This window comes from Gorilla gorilla, chromosome 18 (genome assembly GCF_029281585.2).
Source record: "Gorilla gorilla gorilla isolate KB3781 chromosome 18, NHGRI_mGorGor1-v2.1_pri, whole genome shotgun sequence".
Lineage (NCBI taxonomy): Eukaryota > Metazoa > Chordata > Mammalia > Primates > Hominidae > Gorilla > Gorilla gorilla.
In genome coordinates this window covers 6132413-6154091 of record NC_073242.2, presented here as the reverse complement: position 1 = coordinate 6154091, position 21679 = coordinate 6132413, and the positions used below count along the sequence as shown (strand labels likewise).

The 21679-nt window shown below is 60.2% G+C and overlaps 3 protein-coding genes across 5 annotated transcripts; 1 reads left to right on the top strand and 2 right to left on the bottom strand.

Moving 5' to 3' along the window:
* Window positions 1–1215: 1215 nt before the first annotated feature.
* Window positions 1216–12228, bottom strand: AMDHD2 (amidohydrolase domain containing 2). Of its 3 annotated transcripts, XM_019012482.4 has the most exons (11): window positions 12023–12228; window positions 11752–11888; window positions 11534–11673; window positions 5019–5073; window positions 4649–4861; window positions 4486–4574; window positions 4254–4398; window positions 4075–4182; window positions 3916–3984; window positions 3541–3642; window positions 1216–3161 (listed from the first exon to the last, which is right to left on the bottom strand). In XM_019012482.4, exons 1-11 carry the CDS (start codon window positions 12103–12105, stop codon window positions 3073–3075), a joined length of 1230 nt encoding a protein of 409 aa, XP_018868027.3. In that variant the 5' UTR covers window positions 12106–12228; the 3' UTR covers window positions 1216–3072. The 3 variants fall into 3 exon arrangements, with proteins under 3 accessions (XP_018868027.3, XP_018868025.3, XP_055220986.2); XM_019012480.4 differs by having other exon boundaries at window positions 3916–4182; window positions 12023–12218; XM_055365011.2 differs by lacking the exon at window positions 3916–3984 and having other exon boundaries at window positions 12023–12215.
* Window positions 1560–2401, top strand: CEMP1 (cementum protein 1). Its single transcript, XM_019012483.4, is given in 2 exon segments — window positions 1560–1703; window positions 1706–2401. Coding segments are annotated over 2 exon segments (840 nt in total).
* A 117-nt stretch (window positions 12229–12345) lies between the features above and the next one.
* Window positions 12346–18690, bottom strand: ATP6V0C (ATPase H+ transporting V0 subunit c). The gene is made up of 3 exons (XM_004057015.5): window positions 18323–18690; window positions 13164–13347; window positions 12346–13024 (listed from the first exon to the last, which is right to left on the bottom strand). The coding sequence occupies exons 1-3, from the start codon at window positions 18399–18401 to the stop codon at window positions 12820–12822; spliced, it is 468 nt and encodes a 155-aa protein (XP_004057063.1). The 5' UTR covers window positions 18402–18690; the 3' UTR covers window positions 12346–12819.
* Between the last annotated feature and the right edge of the window lie 2989 nt (window positions 18691–21679).

Below are 21679 nucleotides of genomic sequence, written 5' to 3'. Positions count from 1 at the left end.
GAGGGCGGGGCTAGAGGCCAGGTGCGGAGGTGCGGGACAGGAGCCAAGCTGGGTCGTAGTGGGATCCACCTGTGCGTGATACGTAGCAGAAGAGAGAGGCGAGGCGCGGGGGGGTCCGCAGGGATGTGGGAGACGCGACGGGGAGGACTGGGACGAAACAAACTAGGTCCGCAAGGGTATAAGGGGAGCAGCTCGGAGGGTTGGGGCGAGGCGGGGTCTACACGGGTGTGGGGGGCTTGGCAGGGAGCGCTGGGGCGACGCGGAGCTCCGCAGCGTTGGCGGGGAGCGTTGTGGGGAGACGGGCTCTGCAGGGATGTGAGGGCGCGGCGGGGAAAGTAGCCGGGTGTGCAAGGTTGTGAGGGTTGTGGATGGGAGGGCTGGGGCGAGGCGGGGTCCGCAGAGATGTGGGGGGCGCAGAGATGGGGGGAGGTCCCCGGGCCCCCCGGGTTAACTGGAGAGGGTGACGCGCGCCCCTATTGCTCAGCCGCGGCGCGTGCCTTCCCTGCGGCGATCCTAATTGGCCCAACAGAAGCCCGCCCCCAGAAGCCCCTCCCACAGTAGGCGAGGCCCCGCGTGCCGCAACGCTCCCAAACTCGCGCGTCAGCCTGGACTCAGCGCCTGGGCTACGAGGCTGGGCGGGGCGCAGCCGGATCGGTCGAGAGCGTCCTGGCTGATGACGGTCTCCCGTGCCCACGCCCCAAACGCAGTCTCTGGCCTGGATGTGCTCGGAGCCCACGAGGTGCAGAGGCTCGGACGGCGAAAGGCACCTGGCTGAGATCTGGGTCTTGAACCGCGGGCTCGGCCCAGCATCCCGGCAGCGTGCGCCCACAAGTGACACCCGGCCGGGCGCGGTCTGCGGGATCGCAGGCACCGGGTCTCATCTCCAGTTCACACACGGGACGAAACGGGCCACCCCTAGCAGCTCTGAGAGCATGCACCTCCAACTCCATCCCTCCCCACATGCCCGACCCCCCAACCCGTAACTCAGGCACACAGCTGGGTGTCCCCCTTCAGCGAATGCCCACACCGCGGGCAGGCCTGCCCCTGACTCCGCAGTCAGGGCACCCTGCATCCTTCTTTGTAAAACCCATAGCTGTAGAGGGAGCGGAATGGTGGGGCAGGGCTGGGAGCCCAGCGGGAGTGAGTGGTGGGGAATGATGGTGGCCAAGGTCACACAAAGCAGTGAATTCACTTCATGTCACAGAACTGCTCAGGTTACGATAGTTACTTTTGTTATGTATTTTACCACAATTTTTAAAAAGCAAACCAAAACCAACCAAGAGTGCTTCCCCCACACCTCAAAATCATGCTGCAGCAGCTCCCTGGCCCAGCTCTCTCTCACCCTAACCCTGGGCCCCTCTCCCACCACCCAGGGCTAGCCCTGTGGACCAACCATCTCTGCCAGCCCCTCCCCGACCCTCCAGCCAGGGAGGTGGGGCGCTGGCCAGTGAATGGGGCAGGCCAGGCCCAAAGGCTGGCCCAGGGCTCACCAGCTCTGGACTGGGTGTCCCGTCTGAGGTGGGGATGACCAACATGCCCGCTCTGGGTTTTAGTTGAGGATGGGCACATCAAGCACTGACAGCCAGCAAGCTGGGCACAGGCGATGCTCAACCTCCAACACATCGGCTGAGAACCTCACCTGCCTCTCCCTGCCTGGGAGCCCTGGCAAGACAGCTCCTCTCCCAGGCCCAGCACAGGCAGTCTCGCTGGACAGCCACTTTGTGAGGGGTGCGCGGCCGTCAGGGCAGAGGTGGGTATCCCTGCACCTCACACCTCTCGGGAGGTCAGGATCCACATCCATCGCCTGCTTTCCCGGGCTGCCCCTGGGGCTTGTGGGCTGAGATCAACCCCTTGTGCCCTGCCCCAGGCCCTCCCTCAGGCGAGGCCCTGCCCAGGCAGGTGGTTCTTCCCTGGCTGTTCCCTTCCAACAGGCGGGGCCCAGACCATCCTATCTCTTTGGACCTGGAGACATTTCCTTAACTGGGCTTTGCAGCAGAGGGAAAAGAACAGTGGCAGAGCCAGGCGCGTACCTCCTGTACCCAGGACAGCACCTGTAAGCAAGGGGGAAGGGAGCCACCCACCCCAGAACTCAAATGGAGAGAAAGTCAAGACAATCACCCCTGACGTGGGGCTGCACCAATCCCTGACGTCTGACCCCACTGTGGCTGTCCTCAGAGCCAAGAGGGCTCCAGAAGCCCACCCGCCTCGAAGCTGTTCAGGGAGCCTCACGGCCCGTGTTTGCCACATGGGTGTGTGCCAGGGCCAAGGGGACACAGAAGATGGCAGGATGACACTTAATGGGGTGAGCAGGGCACACTGGTGCCTCCCATACTGCCCTCCAGCACCAGGCAGGGTCACCACAGCCGGCAAGCACTGGGCCTGGGGATGTGTGAAGAGATAGGGTTATTGAGAAGAGAAAACAGAACGCTGGTCATCCATGGCACTCAGGGCTAGGCAGTCCAGGGAGCAGAAAGCAGGGGTCCCGGGCCCAGTCTCCCTCCTGGAGGTCAGAGCGGAGCCCCTGGCACTGTGCCCTGGCCCAGAACCAGGCTGTGGGCTCCACGCTGCACACCCCAACTCAGGTGCAGACAGCAAACCCCTGACTGTCCACACTCCCTGTGACCGGTCCCTTTCCTGCCGGCTCTTCACCCCCAGCCCATGGCGGCTTCACCCCATGGCACCAGCCACTGACTGCCTGCCCCTCCCTCCCATAGTGACACTTTGCTGGGGTCTGCAGGTCTCGGGTCCACTTCATGCAGACAGGCCCTGTCCCCCACTGGGGCCCAAGGCCCAGGCTAAACTACAGCCCAGCCATCCCACCCCAGGCCGTGAATGCCTTCTCCAGGAGGGCAACCAAGGATGGTGCCACATGTGAGCACAAGCAAAACCCGGAGCCAAGGCGAGTCCTGCTGGGTGCACGTTTATCCCAGCCACCGCCTCCAGGGCGGCCGCACAGGCCCTGGGCATCATTCCAGCAGGGCTCCCGACTCACTCCCTGGAGACCAGCTCCCCAACCACCCGGCCCTGATGGCATCCCGCTGCAGCCAGGTGTCCTCTCAGCCGAGGTCCTTGTCACTGCCTAGCTGCGTCCGCCTGCCACACCAGCTCACCCGAGATGTAGGTGGCCTGGACGTGAAGGGAGTCGTCGAGCACCACGAAGTCTGGGACAGAGCCGGGCAATGAGTAGGGGGCAGGAGTGGGGCCGCCCACCTACCCCAGAGCTGCTCCCCAACAACCCGACACTGGTGGGGAAACCGAGGCCCAGGGACACGACTAGTGCAAGACACCCTGACCCATCACAGATGGACAGAGGTGCTGGACAATGCTCCCTGTAACCCCTTGCCTGGCCTTGTCTGCAACACCAGAAAGCCTGGCCTGATGGCAACACGGGGCTACAACTGAGGCTGGCAGCCGGCAGCCCACCTGAGAGGAGGCAGCTAGGGAGGACCCACCCTCCCTGGCCCTGTCCAGGCCACCCCAGGAACAACAGAGTCTACAGGCAGGGCCAGGCTGCCCGGTGACCCTGCGACAGGCCCTCACCTGCGTCAGCACCAAAGTCCAGGGTCCCCTTACTCTTCTCCAGCCCCAGCAACTGGGCGGGGTGCAGGGATGCAGCCTCCAGGGCCGACTCCACGCTGCAGCCTGCTTGGGGGACACAGCTGGGTGATGGTCCCCAAGCCCACATGGCTTTGCCAGCAGCCCCCCACCACACAGCACTCCCTGTCTCAGGGACTCTGCAGCAGGCTAACAAGGACCCTGCTGGTCTGCCTGTCACCCTGGGCCTGAGTCACCAAGTACCCAATGCCCAGGAGCTCCTGTGGGCAGAGCTTGGGCTACAGTCCGGGCACCCGGTCCAGCCCCTGGGGACCCGCCACTCACAGACCACCTAAACCCACACCCGTGCTGCTCACTGACCTGTGGCCTGCAGGAAGTGCCGGACACAGACGTCCATTGGGGCTATGCTGCCACTCAGCGTCTTGGTGCCTTGAGAGCAGAGAGGGCAGGCTCTGGGGGGGTCGTGGGCCACCTGGCATGCGGGCTGGGACCTGGGACCCAGTGGGTCAGGGCGCTCACCTGCCACGTAGGCTGTCAGACCGTCCACTTCCACTTCCTGCTGTCCCAGCGTGTGCCGGCCGTTGCCCAGGCCCAAGGCAGGGATGGCATCGGTGACCAGCACCAGCCCTGGGGGAGAAGAGGCTCAGAACCTGCTAGCCCAGTCATCCCACCTGTCCTGCCCACCTGCCGCAGCTTACCCTGGGGATGGGCACGGTGGGCGATCCGCAGGGCGGCGGGGTTGGTGTGCGTGCCATCTGCAATCATCCCATAGAAGATGCAGCGGCCTGCGGGCAGCCGGTCACTGGTCAGGAGCCCCACGATGCCTGGGTCGCGGTGGTGGAACTGGGCAGGGGCAAGGGAAGGGATGGCTGAGCGACAGCAGGGGCTGCTGGGACCCCAGCCCCGCCCCTGGGGCCCCATAGCACTCACAGGCAGCATGGCGTTGAAGAGGTGGGTGATGAAGGTGGCTCCGCTCCACACAGCATCCTCTGCCGCCCGCAGGTCAGCCACTGAGTGCCCTGCGGGACCTGGATTCAGACTTTGCACCTGGCCCAGGTCCCCCAAGCAGGCCCACCCTGAGCCGGCCCCTCACCTAGGGACACGCAGATGCCACGGGCCGTCAGCGCCCGGATCACTTCGTGGCTACGGCCCAGCTCCGGGGCCAGCGTCACGATGCGGACATTGTCCAGGGGCCCGTAGGTGGCCAGCAAGTCCTGGAAGGCATCGGCCTCGAAGGAGCGGAGGTGGGCCTCGGGGTGCGCGCCCCGCTTCTCCCGGCTGATGAAGGGGCCCTCCAGGTGCAGCCCTGGGAGGAGGGAGCAAGTGGCTCCAGCAGGTCCCTGCCCCACCCAGCCCTTATCACCTGCCCTCCCCACCAGCTGGGCATCTGGAGGGGTGGGGGCTGCCAACAGGTCCCGCAGGAGCCTCCCAGGGTGGGGGCGGGGAGGGGGTCAGCCACTCACCGAGGACCCCTGCCCCATGGGGACCACCACTCTTCACAGGGATCTGAGGAACAACCTGGGGGGAACCAGCTGTTAAAGCCCTGTCCCCCACAGCCCACTCCCAGAGGCCACAGCCTAGCCAAGGCCAGAGATCTCAGGTCAGAGTTCAGAGCCCAGCACCCAGCCCAGCCCCAGCCGCCTGTCCCCTCAGCAGGGGTCAGGGAAAGCACAGCCGGCAGAACTGAAGGACCCATGGCAGGAGCGGGAAGAAATGATAGGTGTGTGGGATGCCAGCGGTCCCTGGCCATGTGGGCAGGCTTGTGGGCACTGAGGGTGGCCCTGGGCACGGCAGCCCAGGGAGCAGGGCTGGGAGGCAGGAGGCTCCCGGGAGCAGCAGGGACCCTGGGGCAGAGCTCAGTGTGGGCATGGCCAGGGCTCAGCACTGTGTGTGGTGGTCCACACCATGGCCGGAGCTGGACGCCATCAGGAAGACCAAGTGTGTCAGGGAACGGGGGGACACGGGCTCACACCACACATCTCAGAGGCTAACAGGTGGGCAGGCAGTCCAGTGCACACTCCCTCTCTCCAACACAGGCATGGGCCGGGGGGGCCTTCCCAGAGAGAAGAGCTTCAGGTGAGGATGGTGGCTGGATTGTACCCTCCCCTGAACTCCCCAACCCACACAACAGTAACACTTTTTTTGTTTTTTTGGAATGGAGTTTCCCTCTTGTCGCCCAGGCTGGAGTGCAATGGCAAGATCTCGGCTCACTGCAACCTCTGCCTCCTGAGTTCAAGCGATTCTCCTGCCTCAGCCTCCCGAGTAGCTGGGATTACAGGTGTGCACGACCATGCTCGGCTAACTTTGTATTTTTAGTAGAGGCGGGGTTTCACCATGTAGGTCAGGCCAGTTTCAAACTCCTGACCAAACACCCACCTTAGTCTCCCAAAGTGCTGGGATTACAGGCGTGAGCCACCATGCCCGGCCAACGGTAAGACTTTTAAGAGCCCTAAACCTAGGGGCGGGGTTGGGGGGGTAGCAGATGATAGAAAGAAGACAGCCAGACTTTGGGGGCTCGGCAAGAGGGACACTGGGCAGGTCTGGGGGAGTGCACGAAGTGGGGGAAGTGACCCCCACAGGCTCAGGATGGTGCCTTGAGAAATGGGGTGACATGGGGACCAACGGAAGAGTGCCTGCCCTGAGTGTGCCGGTCGGGCCCCCGGGGAAGTAGAGCAGATTGGCAAGGGTAGGTGTGGGCACAGCAGGAACTTGCGAAATGTGTGTTCTCAAGGTGCTCAGCAGGGTGCCAGCCAGGCCCAGCCCCTCTGAGCACTGCTAGACTCTTCTCAGGGAACCCAGCCAGCCCAAGAAAAAGGACCCAGGGACCCCAACCTACGAGTACCCCCATAATGCCCCTCCTGCAGGCTGGGTGCCCCCAGCTGGCCTGCTGACACCTCTTCTGAAAGAAAGCACACCACCAAGGTCAGCAGGCAGCCTGGGCAAGCCTCGAAAAGGAGCCCGAACAAAAGAGGACAGGGCCAGGCAGGGAAGCAGAGACCACGAGGAGAGATGGACAGGGAAAAGGGCCATCACGGACACCCTCCAGCCAATAAGAGGTCTTCTGTCCCTGAAACAAGAATAGGATGGCAGAAAAAGGAACACTGGGCTGGGCACAGTAGCTCACACCTGTAATCCCAGCACTTTGGGAGGCCAAGGCGAGCAGATCACCTGAGGTCAGAAGTTTGAGACCAGCCTTACCAACATGGAGAAACCCCATCTCTACTAAAAATACAAAAATTGGCCAGGCGCGGTGGCTCATGCCAGTAATCCCAACACCTGGGGAGGCCAAGGCAGGCGGATCACGAGGTCAGGAGATCGAGACCATCCTGGCTAATATGGTGAAACCGCATCTCTACTAAAAATACAAACAATTAGCTGTGCATGGTGGCGAGTGCCTGTAGTCCCAGCTACTTGGGAGGCTGAGGTAGGAGAATGGCGTGAACCTGGGAGGCGGAGCTTGCAGTGAGCCGAGATCGCGCCACTGCACTCCAGCCTGGGCGACAGAGCGAGACTCCATCTCAAAAAAATAAATAAATAAAAATAAATAAATTAGCCAGGCATAGTGGCACACGCCTGTAGTCCCAGCTACTCAGGAGGCTGAGGTAGGAGAATTGCTTGAACCCAGGAGGCAGAGGTTGCAGGAAGCAGAGATCGTGCCATTGTGCTCCAGCCCGGGCAACAAGAGCGAAACTCCATCTCAAAAAAAAAAAAAAAAAAAAAGGAACATTTGGCTGGGCACAGTGACTCACACATGTAATCCCAGCACTTTGGAAGGCCAAGGCAGTTGGATCACCTGAGGTCAGGAGTTTGAGACCAGCCTTGCCAACATGGAGCAACCCCATCTCTACTAAAAATTACAAAAATTAGCAGGGCATGGCGGCAGGTGCTTGTAATCCCAGCTACTGGGGAGGCTGAAGCAGGAGAATCACTTGAACTCAGGAGGCAGAGGTTGCAGTGAGCAGAGATCACACACCATTGCACTCCAGCCTGGGTGACAGAGGGAGATTCCATCTCGAAAAATAAATAAATAAGTGGCCAGAAAGGAGAGTGAAACAATCAGGAGGAAGCCTGGAATTGGGTTAGAGCCAAGAAACAAAGCAAAGAACACTCACGGCAAAGCAAGCAGAAATGGCAGCTGAGAAGATGTCACTGGGCCACACATCCCTTCACACCACCCCGATGACTGACCTACACAGCTATTCTCATCACAATTATGGGGAACCACCAGGAAAGATGAGGGGAGAGAAAGGGGCTAAGAGGACTCACGGAGCCACGAGAGCACTGATGTTCAGCTCTCCTGGTGGAAGGCAACGGATTCTGCCCTAAGCTGAAAGACTGACGAGCAGCCAGCACGGTTTTCAGAGCTATGGGCGCAAATTCCAAGAGTCCATTGAGTTGAAAGTGACTGTCCCTAGGGTGGAAGCTGGCTGGGGCAAAGGGCCGCTGTTTTTCCTCACAAGCCCTACGGATACACAGGCTCACTAAAGATTAAAACAGGAAAAAAACAAACAAAAAAAGACAATGGCTGAGTTTTTCCAGAATGGAGTTTTAGAAGGCAGCAAGAGGGCGCTACATAGAGAGAGCACAGTAAAAGATCAACTGAGGGGAGGGGAGCGAGGCACACTCCAGGCAGGTAAACAGCCAGAAAGGTCAAAGTGTAGAGGGTGTGCGGGGCCAGAGGCAGGGGCCTGGTTGTCCCCTGGAGGTGCCTCACCTTGGCTCAGCAGGTAACAGACTTAAAGCAGAGAACAAAGTGATCTCACCTGTCTCCAAGTACCGTAGCAAAGGACAGGCAGAAACCCCCCAGAAAAGAGAAGGTGGTCTTAATGGACCAGAACAGGACAACCAAAGACCGAAGAAGCTTCTGGTAAAGTGGCCATCCAATTCCACCCAGGGTGAATGGGCCCTGGAAGAGGTGGCGTGCACGGCACAGGGGAGACCCGAGTGAAGGGGCCTCCAGTTTCTAAGATGATCCAGGCAGGAGGCTTCCCAATTCCCACCCTCAATAGTTGGCTCTCTGCCTTCATCCTGTGTGTGCGCCAAGGGTTAAGACACCTGCACTGCAGTGGATGCTGGGAAGAAAACTAAGTTCTACTTGTCAGAGACTCTTCCTAAGAAAGAAGAGCCATAGTTCCTCCCACGCCTGTGCTGGCCAGAGATGCGCGGGCAGTGGGGGGCACAGTGGGGACAGGTAGGCAAGGCTTAGCAGAGGAGGCCTGGGGAGCAGGCCAGGGCCTTCTAGGCCAAGAGTTTGGGGGCAGGAGTGGGGAATGTGCCTGGGGACAGAGAAGAGGCTGGACAGGTAGGAAAGGAATGCTGCCGGTGGGGGTGGGGCAGAGGCAGAGGTGATGTGCTGAATCCTGAATCTTGGACAGGTGGCTCTGGCAGGCCCCAGAGCCCCAGAGAGCAGCTGTGAGAACCAGGTGCCAGTTGGCGGCAGGTTTTTGACATTTGACTCTGTGTGGGGAGGGCTGTGGGAAATTTCCAAAAAGACATCCATGGCTAATACCGAGTGGTGAACACTCAGCATCTCACGCACGATGCTGAGCACCCAACGCCCCTAAGACATGCATGCTGCCATCATCCTCACTTCAGGTTTGAGGAAACGGAGGCTCAGAAAGGCAGAAGGTTGTCCTGAGTCTTCCAGCCGATACATGACATCAGGAGGCCAACGCCAAATCCAGGAAGCCTGAGCCCAGAACCCACACACCACCCCCATTGTTCCCAGCTCTGGCTCTGCCCACACACCAAGAGGGACCCCTTGGGCATATAACGCAAGTGGTGATCCTGAAATGAATCCTGTGCTGGAGGGGAAAACGGCGGGGGCTCTGGACAGAACTAGAACACAGACGGCTCAATTAAAGTACTGTTAACAGTGTTCATTTTCTAAACTCACTAACTCTTGTGGCTACATAAGAAAATATTCATTATGTTAAGAAATAGTTAAGTATTGGTTGGGCAACATGGCTCACGCCTGTAATCCTAGCACTTTGGGAGGCTGAGATGGGCAGATCGTGAGGTCAGGATTTCAAGACCAGCCTGGCCAGTATGGTGAAACCCCGTCTCTACTAAAAATACAAAAATTAGCCGGGCGTGGTGGCGGGCGCCTGTAGTCCCAGCTACTCGGGTGACTGAGGCAGGAGAATCGCTTGAACCCAGGAGGCGGAGGTTGTAGTGAGCCGAGATCGCACCACTGCACTCCAGCCTGGTCGACAGAGTGCGACTATGCCTCAAAAAAAAAAAAAAAAAGTTAAGTACTAAGAATAAACAGGCACGATGGGCCAGGCACAGTGGCTCTCACCTATAATCCCAGCACTATGGGAGGCCGAGGCAGGAGATCTCCGGAGCCTAGGAGTTTGAGACCAGCCTGATTAACATAATGAGATCCCTGTCTCTACAAAAAACTTTTTTTTTTTTTTGAGATGGAGTCTCGCTCTGTTGCCCAGGCTGGAGTGCAGTGGCGCAATCTCGGCTCACTGCAACCTCTGCCTCCTGGGTTCAAGCGGTTCTCCTGCCTCAGCCTCCCGAGTAGCTGGGACTACAGGTGCGTGCCACCGCTCCCAGCTAATTTTTTTGTATTTTTAGTAGAGACAGGGTTTCACTGTGTTAGCCAGGATGGTCTCGATCTCCAGACTTCGTGATCCGCCTTCCTCGGCCTCCCAAAGGGATTACAGGCGTGAGCCACCGCGCCCGGCCGAAAAAACTTTTTAAATTAGTCGGGTGTGGTGGCACAAGCCCGTAGTGCCAGCTACTGTGGGGGACTAAGACAGGAGGCTCTCTTGAGCCCAGGAGTTCAGAACCAGCCTGGGCAACACAGTGAGATTTTCTCTACAAAAAATGTTAAAATTGGCTGGGCATGGTGGCACACACCTGTAGTCCTACCTACTCAAGAGGCTGAAGCAAGAGGATCGCTTGAGCAGAGGAGATTGAGGCTGCAATGGGCTATGACCACACCACTTTACTCCAGCCTGGGCCACAGAGAGAAACCCTGTCTCTTAAAAATAACAAAAACTGGCTGGGCGCGGTGGCTCACGCCTGTAATCCCAGCACTTTGGGAGGCTGAGGCGGGCGGATCACAAGGTCAGGAGATCGAGACCATCCTGGCTAACACGGTGAAACCCCGTCTCTACTAAAAATACAAAAAATTAGCCGGGCGAGGTGGCGGGCGCCTGTAGTCCCAGCTACTTGGGAGGCTGAGGCAGGAGAATGGCGTGAACCCTGGGGGGGCGGAGCCTGCAGTGAGCCAAGATTGCGCCACTGCACTCCAGCCTGGACGACAGAGCGAGACTCCGTCTCAAAAAAAAAAAAAAAAAAAAACTAAACAGAAAAAAAACCAAGCATGTTGGATACAACCTACTCTCAAATAGTTCAATAAAAAACAGTAGCATAGGTACAGCCAAGAGGAGCCTGAATAGTAGTAACACACAGCAAAAAGTTAACCCTGTAGAACCTAAGTAAAAATTAAAATAAAAAAAGACCAAGTACAACCAAATTTCTTCCGGGCAGGAAAGAAAATGGAAGCGTGGGGCAAGCAGTACAGGAGCAGGGGGAGTCTCTTCTGGAAGGCGTGTTCCACTGAGTCACACATCAGACAGGTTAGGGAGGAAGAGCCTGACCAGGGACTATCGCTGTGCCAATCACAGAATCCCCTGCGGCCTTGGGTAAGGGGATGGTTTCTGAAGCCTGGAGGCAGCCAGAGGGCAGTGCAGGGGGTGGGGACGGCCTATGGCTCAGACGGTGCTGAGCCAGCAGTGTGGAGACAGCTGCGGAGGACAGAGGGTCTAGGGAGGCCAGACAGAGCGACAACTGATAAAGAAGCACAAGGGCGGGACCCAGGCCCAGGTCGGGTCATCAAAGGAGGCCAGACTCAGGACCATGGAATACGTGCTGGGGGTGGGGGGTGGGGCGTGAGTTTGAAAATGAGGGCGCTGGTTGCTCCCGGAGCCCCCTCCACCTCAGCCAGGGAGCCTCACCTCACCTTGTGATAAACCTCCGGTGGGGAAGTGACCAGGGTGGGGCAGAAGGAGGTGACGCCGTGCGACAGGATCCTCCGGGCCACCAGGGCAACCCCCGAACCCACGTCCTCCGTGGCTTGGGAGAAGTCAACACCAAATCCACCTGCAGCCACAGAAAAGGAAGTGTCGCATGGAGCTCAGAGCTCCTCCCCTGGGTTCCCCTGCCGGCCCCGGGCCGCACCGTTGATCTGCACGTCGATGAAGCCGGGAGCCAAGATGCGGCCCCCGCAGTCCCGCCGCTCGTCGGCCACGCGCCGCTCCTCAAAGAACAGCTTCTCTGGGTCCAAGATGCGGCCTCCGCGCACCCACAGATCCTCCCTGCGGACGCAGCGGGTGGGCGCTCGCATCGCGGGCCTGACCTCAGCCCCGCACCCTGCACCCCGCCCGGTCCCCGGCCCCGCACCCTGCACCCCGCCCGGTCCCCAGCCCCGCAGTCCCCGGCCCGCGCCCACCTGAGCAGTTTCCCTCCGCGCAGGATCCGGCAGTTAGTGAACTGGAGCACCCGGGCCCCCGCCGCGCCCTGCTCGCCGCGCATCGTGAGCCGCGTGGGGAGCGAGCGGCTCCGGAGCCCCGCGGCGGCCAAATCCCGCGACCGGTGAGGAACCCCAGCCGAGAGCGGCGGCCGCGCCCACGTGACCCTCAGCTGACTGAAGCGGCGCACCACGTGACCGCCGCACCCACGTGATCGAGCCGGCCCACGTGACCGGCAGCGCCCGGCGCCCGCCCGCCCCCGCCCCCGCCCCCGCCCCCAACAAGCTGAGCAGACACAGGCCTGTCACATCCAAGAACTTTATTGGACACAGCTCCGCGCAGGGCCACGGGCCCGGCGGTGAGGGCGGCTCCATCCAGGAAGTCTCAGCAACAGGAACCCACAAGGCGACACTCTAGCTAAGGTTATAGATAGCTGGGAGACAAGGGCCGCTCCGCAGACGCAGGAACAGGCCAGATCTTTATAAATAAACATCCAGTAAAGAGAAATGACAATTCTAAATCATCCGCATACACAGAGCACTCTAGGGGGTGGGGCGCCGGGGGCCTGGAGGGGCGATGAGTGGGCCCAGATGTCCACGGCACGGGGCGGGAGGGGGGCAAGGCCGGGGAAACAGACGATGGGCACTAGGACACTGCGCATGTACAAGACCAACTACTGGGGGCGGCGGCCCCGTGCGTATGTGTCAGGCTGTTCGTTCTGGAATGAGGAGGGGTGGTCTTTACATAATATTCTGTGGCTGGTGGGCTCGGAGAGGGTCTACTTTGTGGAGAGGATGAGGGCGACGATGAGACCGTAGAGGCCGAGCACCTCGGCGAAGATGAGAATCAGGATCATGCCCACGAATAGTCGGGGCTGCTGGGCGGTGCCCCGCACACCAGCGTCCCCCACGATGCCGATGGCAAAGCCGGCTGCCAGGCCGCTCAGGCCCACGCTCAGGCCGGCGCCCAGCTGGAGGAAGCTCCTGGGGGCGAGAAGAGAGGACTGACATCAGCAGCCTGCCAACCAGGGGGAGACAAGGGTCCGGGTCACCACCCACAGGTGAACCGCCCCCCTCCCTGCAGTCCTCCAGCCCTGTGCAGGGGCCTGACCCCAGTGCTCACTTGTAGAGGCTGATGTCGTCATTCAGGGAGTTGGCGATGAGGACTGCCACCACCAGGCCGTAGATGGCGATGATGCCAGCCATGACCACTGGGATGATGGACTTCATGATCAGCTCCGGCCGCATGACAGACATGGCCGCAATGCCGGTACCGCTCTTGGCCGTGCCATAGGCAGCGCCCAGGGCTGTGGGAGGAAGGCGGGGTGAGCCTACAGCAGTACGCAGGCCAGTTGAGGCTAGGACCCCGAGGTGTAGCTTTGGCACAGCTGCAAGGGCCACCCCAAGTTATCACATGCAGAGGGGGAGCGGAAGAAGGCATCCAGCCCAGGGCAAGAGGACCCAGGAGGAACAGCCACGGGCAAGCAAAAGGAGGCCGAGACAGCCACTCCTCCTTCCTCTACCTGAGGCCCCCACCCTCAGAGTCCAGCTCTTCCTCCAGCAGCAGCCCTTGGGGCGGCGTCACCCATCTGGGGCTCCGGGCTCTGCAGTGAACCCACCTGTCACCCCAGGGAGCCTCAGTGCAGCCTCAGCAGCCCCCATGTGGGGTCAGGGTCAGTCGACCCTTGGGGCTACTGCCCAGGACAACATGCTGGAAAAGCCACCAAAGGTCTTGGGGATGGCAAAGCCACTGCTACAGGGTGTGACCGGAGGGTCAGAAGCAGCTGACCTGGCCACTCTTGTCACCCAGGCCAAGCTCCCCAACGCTCCCAGCCCCAAATATTCCCCTAGGAGGGCCAAACGTTCTGCCAGAAAGGGCAGCTCTCAGCACCCTCAGCCACACAGCAGGCCTGAACCCTTGACAGATTGGAGAATCTTCTCTAACCAGACAGGAGACAGGGTGAGCCAAGAAGAGGATGGGGGCAGAGAAGACGATGGGGATCATCAACAGTCCAACTACGAGGCCTCAGCTGACCTCCCAGAGAGGTCTCCCCTGCACGTGGGGTGGCTCCAAGCACACAGGAGCCTGGCCAGAGGGCCCAAGCCTCCCACCGCAACAGTGCTGGTGGGCTGGGCTCCAGGGTGGCCTGTCTCCTCCAGCGCTGTCCCTCCTTCCTCTCCCAAGAGAATGTTGCCTTTCTTTTCAGTTCCCCTCTCCTGGGCCCTATTCTCAAAGTGGAGAATTCTGTGGACACAGCAGTGTCACGGGGGCTCATTTGCCTTTCTGACTTCTGCCAGCTGCCCTCCAGGGCCACCACAGGGGCCTACTGAGCTGCTTGTGGGGACCGCACTGGCAACTCCCTGCCCCCTCTCTGCCCACAGCACTCATGCCATGGTCTTTTAGGGGAGCAGATCAATAACCAGCCTGACTTGGCCAGGCGCAGTGGCTCACGCCTGTAATCCCAGCACTTTAGGAGGCCAAGGTGGGCGGATCACCTGGGGTCAGAAGTTCGAGATTAGCCTGGGTAACATGGTGAAACCTCGTCTCTACTAAAAATACAAAAATTAGCCAGGAGTGGTGGCGCATGCCTGTCATCCCAGTTACTAGGGAGGCTGAGGCAGGAGAATCGCCTGAACCCAGGAGTGGAGGTTGCAGTGAGTCAAGATCACGCCACTGCACTCCAGCCCGGGCGATACAGAGAGACTCCGTCTCAAACAAACAACAAGAGTGAATCTCTGACACACACACACACACACACACACACACATACACACACACCAGCCTGACCTGCAGAAGACTACATAGGTCAGAGGTGGAAGGGACCAGGAATACCCCTACCATTCCTCTTCATATTTTATTGATATATTTGGGCCACAAAACTTGCCTACCCTGTGCCCCAGCACAGAGCAGGGGTGAGGACACAGGCGCAGTGACCTCCAGGCACAGAGACACGCTCCAGGAGAGCGGAGAAGGGGGTGCTGGGGAAGGGCTTCACAGACAAGTATCCCAAGTTGGCGGGAGAGAGGAGTCACAGAAAAGGCAATAAGACAAGGGCTCTGGATAGCACCTGCAGAGGCACCCAAGACGATGGTGCTGGGTATCCAGGGAGTGACTAGAGGGAGGAAGGAGGCTGGGACCTGGGCCAGGGAGCCACACGGCCTCCTCCACGCCACCCTGGAGGTGCCCAGACATGCCACGCCAACACCCAGTGCACCTGCAGACTGGGGCCCAGGGCCTGTCCCAGCACCTGTCCTGAACTCCTGGTTACAGTGCATTTTTTCCCTGGCGAGCATACAGAGCAATTACAGTGCATTTTAGGGGGCTCCCACTGCAGGCCCAGGACCACATCCGACTGCATCATGTATGCACAAGAGACCAGAGCATGGCGGACACGTTGGCAGGAGACTGAATACAGGGAACTCAGCAACCCAAGTAGTGGACCCTGTGAGGCCAGGAGTCCACCAGAGGCAGGAAGTGAGCCAGGCCCTTTTCTACAGAGGGCAGCAGGAAGAATCATGTGGCTGGCAGGGGGAGGAGGCACCAAGAGGAGCACAGGGAAGAAAGGGATGGCCACCAGGAGCGGAATACCATGAGCACCCTGGACTCCACTCCGGAGGCCAAGCCTGACCAGACTGCAGAAGGCAGACCTGTGAGCAGCACTAGGCTCAGCAGCCACAGAAGGAGTGGGGGGCCAGAAAGCAGTTGCAGAAACACAAGCATAAAATACAAGGCGCTCACCAGCAGGGAGGAAGTCACAGGAAATATGGAAAAGGAGCAAATGACAACTTCTTGGAGGACATGATGAAGAAAGAATCAACAGGACATTTGTCATGAGAAAAAAAGGGGAAGCTGGGACAGGGGCCTGCAAGAGGCCTGTGGACTTCATTCGGTTTAAGACCAATCCGTCAGTGCCAGGCAGGCCAAGGGCTAGGAGCTGGGGACAGAGCTGGAGGTTGGCGTTGTGGCAACAGCAGAGGCCACTGGAGGGCAGGGGACTTGTTTAGGTCGGCAGAGCAGGTGAAGCCAGGTCCTGGAGGAAAGCATGCTGAGAAGGCAGAAATGAAGTCAGAAATTGAGCCAGTCATGGTGGCTCATGCCTATAATCCCAGCCCTTTACGAGGCAGAAGCAGGTGGATCATTTGAGGCAACAAGGAGTTTGAGACCAGCCTGAGCCACATGGCAAGACCCTGTCTCTAAAAAAAAATTAGCTGGGCATGGTAGCCTGTGTCTGTAGTCCTAGTTATTCAGGAGGCTGAGGCAGGAGGATTGCTTGAGCCTGGGAGGTTGAGGCTGTAGTGAGCCATGACCACACCACTGCACTCCAGCCTGGGAAACAGAGCAAGACCCTGTCTTGAGGAGGGAAAAAAAAAAAAAAAAAAAAAAAGCAGTTGATTGAATTGGCCAAGTGAAGTCAGAGGTCAGCTCCTGGAGAGCCACAGTAAGCCACGTTTATCCCGAAGAGCCAGGGATAAGCAGGAAAGGCCTAGGCCAGCAATACCGTGTTCTCAATTTCCAGACACCTGCTGGTCAGGCTGCCCGAAGACCTGCGTAGGTCTTGACGGAGAGGAAAGGAGCTGGGTGCAGAAAAAGGGCTTGGTGGACAAACTCAGGGCTTCAAGGGCAAGCAGCAACAGCTAGAATTTAAGTTCCACATGGGCGGGGATCCCATTCTGTTCACTGCTGTCCTACCAGTACCTGGCACATAGTAAGCGCTCAATCAAGATTGGTTGGATGAATGAGTGACAGCCACAAGCTAGTACCCCACAGGTGGCCAGGCAAAATGGAATCTCTGAAGGCATTCTGGGGGCAAAGAACAGAGAAGGCTGGGGGGAAGGGCTCGGCAGCCTGTTGGGAGAAGCCTTGAGTCTGTGGAAAGAGCAGGCGGTGCCTAGGGGGAAGGAGAAGTCTAGACCACTTCTTCCACCACAAATGACCCCTTACTTGCACACGATGGGAAGGGCAGGGCTCACTCACGAATGGCAGACAGGCCCAGGCAGAAGGAGGCCCGCAAGAGAACAGAGAGCCCCAAGCCCCCACCCCACAGGTGTTTACAGTCAGCAGAGACTGTTTGGAGTTCAAACCCTCCACATACCTGCACTAGGAGCCTCCCCAGGCCACCAGGCAGGGTGGGGCAGGGCACGGTCATCAAAGCTAAAACCAGACCTAACCACGGAGGCGGAGATCAGACCAGGCCAGGCCAGTCCACGGAGGCTGAGACTGGGCCAGAACTTAACTCGTGGGACCCACATTCCTGGGCCTAGGCCTAGCCCAAGTGCCATTCTCCCAGGGAGACCAACTGTCACTAAACTGGACGCCCAGGACCTGTCAAGGCCCAATTTCAAAAGCAGGGTGCCATCAAGAACCCTAGAAGGCCCCTTCTCCAAGCCCAGGGAAGCCCCTTCCAACTTCAGGCCTCAGGGAAGGAAAGGAAGGTCATTCATTCATCCCTCCATTCATTAGGACCAGAACTGGAAGCCTCAGTCCTGAGGGCAACGACTGGATCCCATAAACTCGGACACCCATGCCACCCTCTCACCCACCTCAGAGCACAGACCCTCTGCAAGCTACACAGCCCCGCCAGCGCCCATGCTGCTGTCTCCCCGCTCCCTCCACTTCCACACACTCCCACCCGGGTCTCCGCGGGCTCTCCGAACCAAGCCCTCAGCCCAGCTTTCCCAAACAGCCCACACAGCGACACGGGTATTGGGCAACCGTAACCAGCTCCAACCGCAAGTACCTGCCTGTGGGTGAGACCCACCTGACCCCCGGGGCCGGCCGCCATAAGGGCGAGGGCTGAGGACCTCCCGCGGGGGACATGGGCTCCCCACCAGCCGGAAAGCTCCAGCGACCAGCTGGGCGTTCCTGGGCCGGACCCGCGCCGCCGCCCGCGCACTGGGGCCTTCGAGGTGTGATGTCACCTGCCCGCAGAATCGGCCCCCCTCGCGCCCCCACCCCAGCCTCCCTCTCGCCGCTCCCGGGGCTAATATGGCAGCGGCGCCGCCGCCCCACCCCCGCACCCGCACGACCCGGCTGGCAGGGCCGCGGGCCCGGACCCCCGAGACTCACACCCCGGCCAAGCCCGCACGCCCTGCGCCCCGGACCCCCGGCGGCTCCCCGCAGCCCTCGGGGCGCCGACCCCCGCCCGCTGTCACAAGAGGCCCGGGCGCCCCCGACCGCTCGGGATTACGTCAGAGTGACGTCACACACCGGACCCCGGCGAGCTGCGGGCATGAGCAACGCGCGCGCCCCCGCCCCCGAGTCCCTCCCGCCGCGGCGCTCACCGCTGAAGACCATGGCGGCCGAGGCGCCCATGACGGCGAAAAACGAAGCATACTCGGGGCCGCTCTTGGACTCGGACATGTCTGCGGGTGGGGAGGGGGCAAGCTCTGCGGGCCGAGGCGGTGGCGGAGGCGGGGGCGAGGACGGGCCGGGCGCGAAGGTTTGCGGGCGGGCGGCGGCGAAGGCGATCCGGCCCGTCAGCCGCTGCGCTCTAAATACCAGCACCGCAGAACAAAATGGCGGCCGCGGCCGCGTCACATGACCTGGGCCCCGCCCCTGCGAGCCGTACCACTTCGCACCGTGGGGGAGACGCGTCCCCGGGACACCCGGCCGGCCCGTTGACCTCCCCCGGGCTGTGCCGCCCGCCCAGCGACCCGGCCCCGGCGCCCGGCCCCGCCCCGCCTCGGCCTCCGCGGGTGTTTCCGGGCGCCGCCGGCCTCTGGATCTCCGCAGCGTTGGACCGGTCTCGCGCCGGGGCGGGGCGGTGTGGTGTGTGCTTCATTAGCATACGGGGCGGGGCCTCGGGCGCCCCGCCTCCTCTGCGGCTGCGCGTCGTCTGCAGGTGTTCGGTTCCCAGCGACGCTTTTCTTTGTACCCCTGGCGTGAAGCTGCAGGCCGTGGTTTCGCGGCCTTGCCCCCAAGACGGGGCCTCACTCCTCCGGGCGCTGGTCTTCCAGGATCTCCATACCAATCCTGGGCGGGCTAAGGGTCCCAGCAGATGTGCGGCGCGCGGGCCTCCTCTGCCACAACGTCCGGAAAGCCCCCAGCCCACACCTGTGAAGTCCCAGACCGTGGCTGCGGTCACCTCCCTCCACCCTATCCCCAGTCTCCTCCAGACCGAGACCTACTGCCTCTGACCCAGCGGTTGGTGACTTCACCTCTCGCTTCGGAGAAAAAGGACCCCCCTCCCCGCACCTGTCTCTGCCTTTGCATCAGGGACCCAAACATTAGTGGGGTGTGTCTCTGCCCCTCAAGATGTAGGCATGACTGGTGGAAGCCCTGTCGGAACTGCGACCTCTCGAGGCCCCCCGGGCTCTGCACGTTCTGGCGTCCTGGTCCTCCCACCTGTCCTTGCAGCCACCCACTCACGCAAAGCCTGCACCTTCAGGGCCATCTTTCTGTCTTTCTGGAGCAGTTGGAGCGGTTCCCGCAGCCGTGAAAGCAGCCCAGCCAGGGCTGGCGCTGCCCTACTGATCCTGTGTGGTAGTCCCTGGCACCCCCTCTGCCTGATCTCCATTCCCCCTTTCAGGGGCCCTGGGCAGCTGCCACCAGGCCTGGGTGTCCTTTGAGCTCTAAGGCCTCATCCTGGGTTAGAGCTCTCCCTGAGTAGCCTGGATGCTGGCTCATCACCTTCTCTATGTAGGCAATGGGGTCATGGCCCGTGGTGTGGCCCTCCTTCTGGACTCAGCCCCCACCTTCCCCAGCAGGAGCCTCCCTCAAGCCCCTTCCCCAGGCTAGCCTGGGTCTGCCACTCTTGGAACTTGCAGCCCGTGAAAGTCCCTAAGTCTGTCCTGGTTCAAAGGAGAGGAGGCAACAGATATGGCCAGAGGCCCTTTCTGCTCCTCCCTCTTTCTTGCCCGGCCCTTGTTTCTGAGAAGACGAATCTTCACTCTGTCTCCACCTCCTCACCTGCCCTTCCCTCCCCAGCTCCTTGCCCTTGCCAAGGTCACTGGTGACCGCCGTTTCTCTAAGCAGAAGCACATCTGTCAGGCTGTCCAAGTGGACCTCTGTGCTGCGTGGCCTGCCACCCTCTCCACACACTCTCCTCTCTCCTGCGGACTTCCTAAACCTCAGACGCCCTCATTCTTCCTGGAGTCACAAGGCCCTGTAGCCCCAATTTTGCTGCAGGTCCTGGCATACCCAGGGCTGCCCCTGGCTCTGCCCTTCCCCTGCTTGATCCCATCCTTTCCCTGGCTTTGTCCCCCATCTTACACTGTCTTGTCCCTCACCTGCACCATTCCAGCCCCGACTGCCCTCTGAGTGAGAGCAACACCAGTGCCTGCCCCCATAACTCCAAGCCCTCCAGGAAAGCCTAGGCCAGGAAGGCTGTGCCTGGGGCCAAATTCAGACCAAGGAAAGGTGGCGCAGAGCAGCCCACCATGGAGAAACAGCACAGTCCAAGCTCAAGGGTGGGCTGGGCGCGGTGGCTCCCGCCTGTAATCCCAGCACTGTGGGAGGCCGAGGCAGGAGGATTGCTTGATCCCAGGAGTTTAAGACCAGCCTGGGCAACAAAGTGAGACCTCGTCTCAAACAAAACATTGTAGGGTGGGCAAAGTGCACCTAACTCCATTGTGGCTGAAACACCAGGACTGGGGACATGGGGACGTGGAGAGACTTCCCTCTGCAGGAGCAGGGAGTGGGTCAGCTGTGCTCACTGGCCTCTTACCCATTCATTTTCTGCCTAAGTTCTAGTGTGAGAGGTCACACCGGGTCTCCAGTGTGGCTCCTGACACCTCAAGCTGGCGTGTCTGAAGCTGAGCTCACCCCCACCCCTTCACCACTAGCTTCCACTGGGCTATTTCCACTCCCGCAGAAGGCACGCCCATCCCCCCTGCAGCCTGACGTCACGCCACTGCTCCCTCCCGACTCTGTATTACTCAGGATCCCGAGATCCTGCCTCCCCAGCTTGTGTCCGCGCCCCTGCCCCTGCCGCTGCCTGGCCTAGGTCTTCTCATCGCCTACCCCCAATCAACCCAATCTTCACCTTAAAGCCACAGGTTCTTTCCAAAGGGCACTTTCCATCCTGGAATCCTTCAGCCCCTCAGGAGCCCTCCCTGGTCCCCTCCCGCTTCTCATCACCAGCCCCCCAACGTGTCTGCATCACCTGTGTCTGCACCAACTCTCTTCCTCACTCCCTACTTAAGAAATGCACCTCAGTTGGCCGGGTGCCTATAATCCCAACATTTTGGGAGGCCGAGGCGGGTGGATCACGAGGTCAGGAGATGGAGATCTCCTGGCTAACACAGTGAATGAAACCTTGTCTCTACTAAAAATACAAAAAATTAGCTGGGCGTGCTGGCACGCACCTGTAATCCCAGCTGCTGCAGAGGCTGAGGCAGGAGAATCGCTTGAACCTGGGAGGCGGAGGTTGCAGTGAGCTGAGATAGCCTCACTGCATTCCAGCCTGGGCGACAGAGTGAGACTCTGTCTCAAAAAAAAAGAAAGAAATGGGTCTCAGTATTGAGAACACCACCTCCTCCAGGAAGCCCCCCTTTCCTTCCCCTCCTTCTTCCTCCTTAGACACCCCCTTCAGGCCTCTCTGGATGCTCCCCTCACACTCTGTGATTTTTTTTTTTTTTTCTGAGATGGCGTCTCACTCTGTCGCCCAGGCTGGAGTGCAGTGGCGCGATCTCGGCTCA